Consider the following 12663-nt stretch of genomic DNA (forward strand, 5'->3'; position numbering starts at 1 on the left):
CCCCCCCCCCCTGCCATGGTTTATTTCCATGTCTTAACAGATGCACCTGGTGCTCCACTGAGCGGTTATGGACTAAGGACTGTCAAAGTGGTTGCTCAGTTGTGGGTCCAGGCAAACAAGAAAACCAAACAGTTCAATAAGCTTGTAATTAGTCATCATACTTCGTCTGTGACCTTTGATTTGAGTTAATGGGCAGAGATTGTATAGGTCTATTTCTTAAGTATCTCCATTTTATTGTGATAGTTTTGAACTATTTCTTCCTAAAATTTATCTTGGAAAGAACTTGAAATACTTTAGGATAAAATAAAACCAGGCATGTATATTTAAAATACAACCAAAATGACACTTTTGTTGTTGTTCAGAGGACTTGTGCAATATACCTAACAATGTTTACTCAAATGTTTAATGAGGATTACTCACCCATAACTGTGTTATGGGTTACAATCTCATACACACTCACTGGAACCCATTGAGCTCAATGAAACTTATTTTGGAGTAGACTTGTATAGGATTGCAATGTCAATCTCTCACTGCTGGATTAGCAGTTTTTAAGTTACCATATTTTTGTATGATATCATGATTTATTGATTTTTGGCACTGTGTTGTTAATGCAAATGGAGTCCATTGAAAAACACTGGATTTGAGGTGAAACTTTATCCGTGGTGATCCATTCACACATGCAAATTATTACATGATGTTCAAATCATCAAAAGGATGACATGCATGCGTGAACCAGCTGTCAGTCTCAATATAATATTTAAAGAGACAGATCAGAAATATCCCAGTTTTAGCTTTGATGAGCAAGAATTTCTGGTCAATGGATGGAATTTGTGAGCTTTAGAGACTTCTAAACTTCTGTATTACACTGTTTATGTGAGTTAGCCACTGGTGTGAGTAGCTAAATGTGCAGAAGAACCAAGGAAGACAAAATAGAAATTAATTCTGAGATGTGTTTGTCGAGCACTTAAGGAGTTGGATTCTACACTGATAGCATATCACAAGCCACAACTTCATGCCATATCTGTTGCATCATCAGAAGTTGGATGCCAACCAATATACTGCAACAGACATTAATTCCATATTAAAGTTCAGTATCTCAATTGCTGGCCCAATGCAATTCACTTTAGTATTCTTATACCTCTGTAGCCCAAGATTCTGTTCCAATGAGTCTTCATTTTATGCTCTAGTCTAAAATACTTTCTGTGAATTTTTGAAAGACAGAAAAAAACAAATTTTCATCCCATTTCTCTGCAATCTAAATTCATCCTTCTCCAAAATACCATCAAACTCAGTAAGCTTGCTGATCTGTTTTCTGCAGTAAGTAATCATTTAATTAAACGGGGGGAAATTAACAGGAGTCCAAAAAATGCCGCAGCTGTGTTTTTGTTAGACATTATATATAAAAAGGGGGAAGAAATAATATAGTAAATAATTCTGTATAACATGAACTTAAGTGTTTTATACAAACTAACTGTGATAAGTTCCAAATGTCTTGCCACCATGATAATACTGAATGAGAGTGTGCGCCATGTCCATTATGTCAGAGGCCTTGGAATGGTAAAGCCTGTACATGCACAACATCTCCTTTCCCAAGATATGCTGCAATACAGTTTAAAGTAGTAGTAAAAGGAGAGCAGTAGGTTCCTTTTTGATGAGCTCGACTTCAGTCATTTTCAGCTAATCCTCCCACCCCACAGGTGTTGTGGCTCCAAGGCAAAGGCCATCCCCGTAGATCTTCCTTTTTAAGTATGTGCTGCAGAGATTTAACTTGCAGAGTCCTTCTTGAACTTGAAACATCAGCTTGTCATTAACTGAACCTCAAGGAAAGACCTTCACATTTTCCCTGATGCCTGTTCAGTAGTGGTATCAAAAAAAGTAGACAAATTCTTCTCAGAAGAAAATCTCTATGGCCTATGGAATCTATAGGTAAAAAAATAGAAGAGAAATTAATGGCAATGGCAATTTTTCACGATTGTATATAGCAAGTAATCTCATTTAGGATACATCAATATGTCATGAAAGTGTTGCTGGAGTTTTCTGTGATCACAAACTTTTGTTTCTCTTGGAATTTTGTTTTTCTTAGAATTTTGTTTTACTTGAAATCTTGTGATAACCTAATGATGTCTGCCCCCTGATTTCATGAATTTCACTGGTCTTGACTTTCCTAAAATTCTTTTACATGTTTCATACATTTTCAAATGAGAAAAAAAGAACATTTCAGATTCACAGAGAATTTCACTGTAGACAGAATTTTGCTACCAACTTTAATAATTACCTTATATACTCATGTATTAAGTCTAGAAATTTAGGTTAAAAATTGACCCAAAAAATCTGAGTCGACTTATCCATGGGTCAGTGTAAGTACTGTACCTTAACTCTTATTTAAAAGAAGAAACCATTTCCTGGTGAAAAGCAAGAGTATAATCTGTCCTGGAACCACTGACTCCCTCTACTCTCTCATCCATCCAGCCTTAAGACTGAGCACAAAGAGTTATGTCTGCTGCAATTTTGTAAATTCTTTGTCATTGTTTTGCTTTGCTTGATCCTTTAGATCTTTTGCTATATGCCCCTAAGTCTTACCCTCGACTTACCCACGAGTCATATCAAAATCCATAATTTTGCCCCCAAAACTTACCCTCAACTTATACATGAGGTCGACTTACAGTCGAGTATATATGGTATTAACAGAAATCAATGAATGTCAAGAGGAAAAAAGATAATGTTCTAAAACCTTCAAAACTTTGTGGGTCCTCATTCTTAAATAGTTTCTGTGAGTGTCCAGCATGTGATATGAATGTATGGGGAGCAATCTGAAGGATTTATTTATGTGCTTGTAAAGAAATCAGACATAATGCTGGAATGTAGGATTTCCCCCCCCCCCCCCAAAGCATGTATTGTAGTAGAAGCTGGGGACACACACACTGGAGACCTGCCTCCCCACTCTGTGTTGGCTGAAGGTCTGCAAAACAGTTGTAACCATGCGTCACCTGAAAGTGGTTACAGAGCGCCATGACAGCAGGAAATTAGTCATGTGCCGGGCTCCCAGTTGTGTGGAGTCTTCAGTGTAGTTACAGTTGCTTCACAGACTTCCCCAGGCAAGACAGAAAAGGGTTCATGACCAATTGACATTTTATCATCTTCAGATGCTTTCTTTTCTGCAATACATTTTCAAGGGATCACAGAACTTCTAGGAGGGCTTCTCTTTCCTCACGCACAACTTGATGAGGAGCTAAGGACATTAAATGGGTGCTTCATGTAGACTGCTTTTTTCTGATCTGAGTGTATGGGTTACATGTACATAATACTATTGAAAAACAGGTGTATGTGGTAGAGGGAGCAGAAGACTGGATTTTATTTCCACAATCCTCAGTCCAGCAGACTGTCTCATCAACTGGATACAGAGAGGAGTTGTACACACACATCACTTGGATTGTGGTCAAGGTAATTATATTTCAGTGACATTTGCTGTCTTGCCTTAAACCACACCATTTACACCATCCACACATTCTTATAGTCAGAGACATGTCTTCTAAAAGTTTCAGGCCTCTGAAGAGACAATAATGTCATAATGGGATGTTATTCTTTGATTAAGCAGTCATGCTATTTCTGTCTCCACACACAGTGAGAAAGTAAAGGTACTTTACTTTATTGCCTTCTCCAATGTTGTCTCATCCAGAAAATGTGGGCTACAGTTCCCACAAGCACCACTCAGAACAGATCATGGTTGGCATGATGGGAGTTGTACTACAAACATCTAGGAAGCACCACCTGGGAGAAGGCTGTTAATTATAGTTAACAGAGGACATAGGTTCTATTTCTATCCCCCCCCCTTTTTTTTTTTTGAAACACTGGAAAACAAATAGCTAGGCAACCTACCTGGTCAAATGCTTGCTTGATGCATGCACCTCCATTTCATTACTTTTGTACTCGTTTAGCTCTTTGCGAATAGCTGCCTAAAAAGTTCAAATGAAAGCAGGGTTAATTGAGCCTTTAAAAATGGCTAGAAAAGACAAACCCCAGCGCAATAAAAGAGATAAAGTATCAAACATAGAATTCTTGTCTATGCTGCTCCTCAGTACAGAATCATAACAACCAAAAAGGCCAAGTACTGTGAAGTAGCTTAACCTTTATATTCAACTAATATAATCCAGGGGCTGCTTGGGAAATGGTTATATGACTTTTTGTATTTTTTGCTTGGCCGAACTGCGGGAAAAATGGCAGAGGTTTCCTACAGATTCACACTACAGATTCACAGTGACACACTAAAAAAAAGTTTCCAATCAAAATCTGGATGAATATGGAACAGTTGCAGATAACCAACACACCTTTTATGCTTGATTTATGAATGCAGGAGAACAAGGTGGTATCACTCAGAGGTGGTGGAACGGATTGTACCTCTTCTTGACTGTAGGTGGAGCATACTGCTCTTAAATGTAGGCTGTGTTGTTGTTGGTTTTTTTGGGGGGGGGGGGGGGGGGGAGATCCCTACAAATAAAAATCTTATCACAAGAAGACTGGAAAACAGCCTTTTCCAGGGGCAGTTCACACCCATAGGAGATTTTGTAACAATATTAGATTCATGAGGAATCTCTAGAGATGGGGGCAATGAAGCCACACGTTTTGACTAGGGAGATAAAGATTACTCTTAAATGTTCTTGTCCTCAGTGCATAAAAGTGTCTTGACACACTGATATGCCTTGCTATAGAAAACATAAATCACTGTGATTGATTGTATTTAGGGACCTTTTGCTAAAACATTAGCTTGTTACAAGAAATATTTTTGCACATAAGTAGTGGTTTGTGTGGGGGGGGGGGGGAAAGAGGCATGTTTTCTGTGTAATTTTGCTTTTGTTCAAAACCCTATGTTTTTATGCAAAGGCCCTTTAGAAAAAAGAATCCCCAAATGAGAAAAATTGTAGGAAAATGCACAAAAAGCCTCGCCCCAAACATGAAAACATGAATAAATAAATAAATCTTGTGTGAGATAATGAAATAAGTCAAGATTTGCATTCCTACTCCAGATGGAAACCTCATCCATGGAAGGGAAGTTTCTCCTATGATACCAAGGGAAAATACAAATCGAACTATGGGATAATTTACCAGATTGTGGGCAGAATTTCAACCAAGTGGCTGAGCCTCCCATTCTGCAATTGCCACAAGCAGACAATGGTGACCTAGTTTATAATTTTCCAGATCTGGACAATGATTCTCCCCTTCTGCTTTAAGCAGATGCAGCACAATGTCCCTCGGCTACCTATTAACAAGCCTTGTTAAAAATGCAAAATAGAAACAAGAATTCATGCCATCTGCATAAAACAGCATCTCAGTGTAAAAAGGAGCATTAATTGTGACACATTTTCAATGCAGAACTAGAAGCCAATGTTACTGTCCTTCCTTTGGCTCTGTATGTATAATTGCATTCTCAAGTAATTCGTAGTCTCATTTGTAGATAGTCTGCCTTCCTGCTGAAGGCATTACTTTGTATACATGAAGGAATGTGTATCCATTTGAAAGATCTATGTTGCATTGGAAAAAATTATAAAATTATTAGAAGAAAATATTAACTATAATGATGTGTCACCAATGGTGTTGTGGAGCCAAGGCTCACAGATTTGAAATGCTGAGACTTTCTGATTAGCAGGGCCCATTATGTCATCTGCCGCTTCACCTCCAAAGGTTTTTTCTCTCCTCTGAACTTTGTTGCATCTTATGGTAGCTGTACAGATGAGGGAATGGATTTCCCCAGTATCACTTTTGCGATCCAAAATCATTCTGGCCAGAGCATGCCTCCAGTGGCTGTCATTACTAGCTTCTCAATCTCAAGGTTTACCACTCCATGGAGGACAAGAGGTTCAGCAATATTGTATCTTGTTGAAGAGCTCATTATGAGCTTCTCTGGAGCATCAGGTTCAAATCACAACATGATCTAAAAACCAGTGCATTCGGATATAACAGCAGACTATTGTATAAGGGTCAAATGACTTGCTACATGAGAATGTTTTTAATTAATATGCTTGGAGCTGGTTACATCTCTTTAGGATAATTAGCTATGGGGATGAGGGGGGGGGAAACCCCAATGAGAATAACAGCTCTGCAGACAAACTGCAACATTTTGGCACTACTTTCAACAGAAGAAAGCCATATTTCCCTTGTCCCTGTTTGGACTGGGCTACCACTATATAAGTGGCTAGGTGTGACTTATTAAGTTATTTTTTTATGTAAATGTTTGTACTCTGGCATAAAAATATGTCTTTTTTCCTGGGTGTAATATTTATATGCTGTATTATGCAGAAGTTGGGGAAAACCCCTTTTTATACAGCTCCCAGAATTTGCCAACCAGTGCAGCCATTTGCCATGCTAGGCTGGGGGATTCTTGGAGTCGTCATTGAAAAAAAGTAACCCTTTGATTCTCTGTGATTGTACAACACACCCCATTGAAACACCTGCACCCCACAGTAACTGCAAATAGGATGCATGTACTCATGCATTTATATGATATGCTGGAATATAAATGTTTCTAACTGGATGTAAGGTAATTTTTCTAGACATTTTATAATTTTATGCTGGCTGTATGCTGTAAATAAATTCATTCAAGCAAATAGGATGATACCTTATCAGCTGCTGAGAGCCTTGTCCATGGCTTGTCTGCTCGTCTGTCGTAATCCTGTGCTTTTGCCACTTCCACATAATCACTGAATCGAATTAGGATTTTTCTGTCTCTTAATTCATCAACTGTCGGTCTTTGATTAAGCTTTGGAAAAGAAGAAAAGGTATCCATGTTAAATACTGCATAACATATAAGGAATCAGGATGGTGATAGAATAGATGGGATATTTAAATTTTCATTTTTTGCACATGCACATTCTCTGTGTATGAATTCATAAGTATAGGAAATCTTTATTCAAACAGCATTTATAGTTTGTAACAATGTTGGCTGAGAGCCTATGTCTCCTACTTAGTTATGAATGTATATGTAAGTAATTTCTCCCAGGCCAATTTCCCAAATCTACATTAACAGCCAGCAGCCTCATGTGTGATCGAGGTCTGTTCTGCTGGTGACTGGGATGCAGCAGGTTGATGTTTCCAGCCTGCTCCCACCAGGGAGTGAGGCTGGAACAATTAAAAGCAGAATCCTTCTCATTCTCCATCACAGCCTGACTAGCTAACAACAACAACAACAACAACAGAGTTATTTCTAACCCACCCTATCATGGAGAATCCGGGCGGGTTACAACAGCAAAATACACCAAGGTGACAATAAAACCCCAAAAAAGAAAAAAAAAGCTGGTGGCTGAGGGTTGGAAACATCATCCTGTTGTGTTCCAATCATCAGCAGAAGAGACCTCCATCTCTCTGTGTGGCTGCTGGATATTAAGGTAGGTTTAGGAGGGCATTTATGCTTGCGGCCATAAAGCCATGACCATGAATGTCTATTAAGTCATTATGGAGCAATTATGGATCCCTAACCAGGTTACAAATCTGTAACTCCAATATAGACTGCTATCTATTATTTTGTGTTTTGTAGGTTTTTAATTATGTAAGTGTTTGTTTGTATCAGTTTTAACTTTCGTCATCTTCTCAGGGCTGGGAAAAAGGCAGGATATAAATATACAAAATATAATAATAATAATAATAATAATAATAATAATAATAATAATAATAACAACAACAACCCAATTACAACATAACTGTATTTGAAATGTATGACTTCACACAGGGTAGAAATGTGGAGTCTAGTATTTGCCTAGATGGACCACTCAAAGCATTGTTGCTTTTCCAGATTGGCAGTGTTGTGAGGGTGAGTGGCCCACCAGAAACTTTCTCTCCTTTTTAGTGACATATTTGCTGCCTTTGAAATTCTAGCCTCTGGGTACCTGTAGAAACTGGATTAGCAATTATAGCCTTCTCCAAAGAGCTTCTTCTAACATATGCTTTGTGGTGCCAGCCTGCTGCAGTTTCTGCTGCCAACCTGCCCATTCAGCAGTTCTTCAGTGCTTCTTGGACAAAGAGCAGCAAAAAGGAATAAGGAAAGCTTTGAAATAGGTGCTGGACCTATGGCAGTGATGGTCACCTAGAATTTCTCTTTATTGGTCTCTTCAGACAACTTAATGCACACTTTGTGAAACTGCTTGGCGTTGAGGAATGGGATTGTTCTAGCTAGAAACACACCCTGACACTAACACACAGTAGCCAAACATCCAGTGACAGGGAAGGATAGTGTGTGTGTGGGGGGGGGGAGGACTATACAAATGCACATGAGTAGGATTCCTCCATGTGAACTGGATCCCTGATAACATAATGGAGAAGAGATGAAAAGAATTTTTGTTGGACTCAACAGTCTCAGCAAAAAACTGCACTTTTGCATCTCCTAAGACCAATTGTGAAAGAGTCTGTGCCATGTTCCAGTTGCACATATGGAGGCTTACCTGAGAAATAAACTGCACATAAATCAATGTGCAGATTTTACAATGTGATTGACTCAAAGTAAACATTTTTTAAAAAGAAAAATACATCAAAATATAATGTAGGGAAACTGTGTTAACTAAATGTACTACTTAGATTTTTTTTTAAAAAAACACATTCAGTTTGTGTAAATTGCAGGACTTGAATAAAATAGCAAGTTAAAGCAGCACCAGAATGGGAAGGAGAATCTAGGTGGGATTTGAAGAAATTCCACAACATTAAGACAGAGATTTTTGCATCACTGTAGAGGAATGCCAGGTATGTGGGATTCCCTGATGCAATTACTTAATGTCCACACACTGCATGGAAGGACCAGATGATCAAGCCTATTTCCCCCTCATGGATTGACTAAACATATGGCGGGCGGTCTGAATACACATGGCACTTCATTTACAAGGTCCAATGTGAAACAGGAGTGAGCTTCATTTCTGGTCAGTACATCTTGTGAATGAATCTTGGAGATACATTCAGAAAGAAACTACATGGAGCTTTACTGTTCATTTTTAACGCCAATCTATATTTATAGTGTCTACAAAGGATTTGTTTATTACCTTAGGAAATGAATGAAACTCTTTCTGAGAATTATTCTCATGCCAACAGTCCCAGCTACTGGCATTGAACTGCTGTTTGTATCCAATCACCAGAAGCCTACAATACTGAGCTTGTAATAAATCTATATTTGTATTGCCCAAGCAAAATACTGCTGAATTCCAGGGCATTTTCCCTTGACCGCTGACATGAGGATGCATAGAGCTATTAGTGGAAGTGCTCAGCCAAGAACAGCTAGGTACAGCAACAGGTCTAACCCTTTACATATCTAAGCAGGAAACCATGTACGCTGAAAAATACCATGCAGGGATACAGCCACTGTTCTGCAGGCAGTTGGCTCACTGTGGACTTCTTGCCACAAAGAGGCAATAGAAGGGGATTTCTGTTGTAGTAAGATGTATGCAGGGGAAGTAAAGGACTACTGAGTAGCTGAGTATACATTTTGCTTCCCTTGTCTTGATTACTCCATCTGTCAGAGTGATTTGGCAAAGGCTGCCCCTATGCCAACTTCTATTAACATTAGGCAGAAATGCATTGAAGTCATCCAATGGATACAACTCCACTTACTTGCCTCCAACTTAGGTTAAGCATTATTCTACCCCCCCCCCCCTCACGAAAGGTGTCTTGCTGCAGCAGTTCCTTATGAACCAGTGCTAGGCTCCAATGTCTGTTCCAAATGTAGTTCAGCTGAAGTTGGGCAGATGTGATCCCTCAGACCTGTTGCATCTGCATTAAACTTCCATGTGCTAGAGGGCAGTGGTGCCCAGCAAAAGTCAGCAGCAAGTCTGCTCAATGGAGAACAACAGTATAGGACTTAACTTGTGCTGAACAGTGTCTAGGGCATTGTACAATTTAATATGGATGGGGGGAGTGGGGCCATGGGACTCTGCCCACAGGTGTCCCAGCACTGCCATCAAGGGTTGTGCAGCTGAGATGACATAACCAAGGTATGTTTCTCTTTGCTATAACCATGCTCAACTGCAATAGAAACATTATTAATGGTGTGCAAAAATGTGTTTGATCAAGAGAAGGAAGATATTGAGAAAGCTTACCTTTCTTGTCAGCCTCTGCTTGATCTCTCGCCTTTCTTCCTGTTCTGTTTGGTCATTCCTTTCTGCAGAAAATATGAATAGAGAGATGACTTTCCTCATCAAGCCAAACTTAGTTGCTCTTCCTCTTCTTTCTTTCTCAGTCAGTCAGTCAGTCTCTGTGTATGTGTGTCTCCACACTATCAGCTCACTACACAGTCCACCTTTGCCTGGTATTCTGCCAAAAGCATCACACACTCCTTAGCAGCAGGGGCATGCTGATGCCAATCTCAGACCTTCTTGCCAACAGCCAATTAAAGTGGGCACCAACAAAGGCAAAGCAACCAATCCCATTCCTCTATTAGGACAATGAGGAATGTTTTTGGGGTGGGGGGATGGGGGGAGATCGATAGACTTTTAGAAGTCTAAATGATCGCTTTGCGATGCCACATCTCTGTCTGAGTCATCCGTGCTGCCCTTACGCGCTGGAACATTGTAGAGCAGCTGCTTCAGGGAACACACGTTCCTTGTACTCTTACTCTGCCAGGCTCCCGTAATTTTGTTGATTAATTTATAACAATAGCCAGCAATCAACTCCCACGCATTTCTTTGCCTTCTAATATTCTAGTTGTGGCAATCTTATTATAGAGCCTGAATATATTTCCAGAGGGATGAAGAGAGGGAGGGTTTTCTTTTTTCTTCCTTTCTTAAAGAGATGCTCTCTGCTAGCCTAAGCGTGCTTGCTTTTTGCTCTTCGTATACTGTAACTATTAGCATTCAAGCTGTGATAACTCATACATGCTGGTGCTAAAAATAGACGCGGCTGCTGTAACATTGTGTGAAATATATCCTTCGCCCTGGGATACAACTCAATGGATTTTTCTATTTCAAGGGCTGCCTGTTGCTAAATTAAGATGTGTGCCTGCAACCTGAAAGGAGCAGGGAATCTACAATAAAGATCTTATGCATCCTTTTTCTTTCTTTCTTTCTCTTTCTTTCTTGGAAGAAAAAAGAAAAAGAAAGGAAAGGTAGAGAGAAAGAGAAGGACAATCCTGATTTGCACATTGTGGTCCCCTGTGGCTGGAGGACATTTTCTGCATTAAATCTGATGTATGATTCTGTCTCATTCAGTAGGCTAACAAGCATAAAAGATGTTGCTTGGGAAGAAAAAAAGGGAAGGTTATTTTTAGAATCCATCTCTCTATTTTTCGCCATCTACTGCACACTCTGAAAGGAGGCAGCCACATGGTGCTATTTATGGAAGGACAGTAGCTGCTAGGAGACACATTGTAATTGGTGAGTCTTAAATCCCTGCTGTCTTGACAGTAAGCAGCCTAGACTTGATCTTGAATATGAATGATATTCCCTCAGCAAGGATGTCGATTTTTGCTTCCATGGCCTCAAGTGAGTGTGTGTGTGTGTGTGTGTGTGTACGTGTACCCGTATGTACAGAGGTAAGCGTTCAAACACTCACACAAACACAGAGAAATACGTGCCTCCACATCCACTCAGGCAAGCAGATATGTATCTCTAGCTGCCTTTACTGAATCAGAGCATCCATCCATCTAGCCTAATTCTGTTGACACTGACTGGCAACAACTCTCCAGGATTTCCAGCAAGAGTTTTCCCAGTCCAGTTTTCCCTTACTGGATGCTGGCAACTTAAATTTGCGACTGTCAGAATTAAAACTAAGTTGCCACTGATATACTGGGTCCTCTATATGCACACATGCACATGTGCCCACATGTACACGTAACTTTCTAAAAAGAAGAAAATGTATTATCAAATGTCAACAGGGGCATGAATAGAAATCCAACACCAAATATGAATGCCTAATTTTGTCAGATTTGGTGTTTTCTACAAGAGTTTGCCAACAGATTTTTAAAAACCAAGAATGACTGCCTACAATTGTTCTGTAAAAGCTTTCAAGGAAAGAACCAGTACAGTGCTTTGTTTTGCATAAGTGGAACGGAGAGCTCTTTTGAGTGTTAGGAGATCACATTCCTACCAGCTGTTCCCAGATGTGGATGGGATGACTACAGTTACTTGGTTGGGCTGAATGAAACACACTATGTACATATTCAAAGGCACATTTTGTCATAACTTTTCAGTGTCCTAGCACGTATATATAAGATCACTGAGCTCTATGTAACTGGCTCATGTTAAGACCCTAAATCAGTGCAAAACTGCATATACCGTATATACTTGACTATAAGTTGACCTCATGTATAAATTGAGGGCAGGGTTTGGGGCCAAAATTATGAGTTATCCCATGACCCATGGATAAGTTGAGAGTAAAACTTGGAGGCTCCTTCAGTGTGTGTATGTGTGTGTGTGGCAAGAGGGACTCTAACTGAAGCTTTTTGCTTCAGCATTTCAGCTTCTGTTTCAGCCTTCACTCCCCAGTGTGGGCAGGAGAGGGATTCTGTTTGTTTGTTTAACAATGATCAGTCACCCAGGACTCTTTCTGCTTGGCTCAAGAGAGAGATAAACTGCTCTCCCCACCACATGGGGAAATCTGAAAGAGCTGCTACCACATAACCATACTGACCCATAAAAATAGGCTGTACGGACCAGCTATAAAGACCGGCATGGGGGTGGAGTGGGGGTATGGCGTCCATAT

At 39.8% G+C, this 12663-nt stretch overlaps 1 protein-coding gene across 6 annotated transcripts in view; it reads right to left on the reverse strand.

The window, feature by feature from the left end:
- Window positions 1-233: 233 nt before the first annotated feature.
- PHACTR3 (phosphatase and actin regulator 3) overlaps window positions 234-12663 on the reverse strand; it is a 267248-nt gene continuing 254818 nt past the window's right edge. For 5 of the 6 annotated variants that reach the window (XM_042466347.1, XM_042466344.1, XM_042466343.1 and 2 more), the window contains 4 exons: window positions 10065-10126; window positions 6611-6751; window positions 3877-3953; window positions 234-1920 (listed from right to left, as the gene is read on the reverse strand). In XM_042466347.1, coding sequence (XP_042322281.1) covers window positions 1905-1920; window positions 3877-3953; window positions 6611-6751; window positions 10065-10126 — 296 coding nt within the window. In that variant the 3' untranslated portion in view covers window positions 234-1904. The remainder of the gene's footprint in view (window positions 1921-3876; window positions 3954-6610; window positions 6752-10064; window positions 10127-12663) is intronic. The other variant, XM_042466345.1, reaches the window with a different exon arrangement.

This window comes from Sceloporus undulatus, chromosome 4, assembly GCF_019175285.1.
Source record: "Sceloporus undulatus isolate JIND9_A2432 ecotype Alabama chromosome 4, SceUnd_v1.1, whole genome shotgun sequence".
NCBI lineage: Eukaryota > Metazoa > Chordata > Lepidosauria > Squamata > Phrynosomatidae > Sceloporus > Sceloporus undulatus.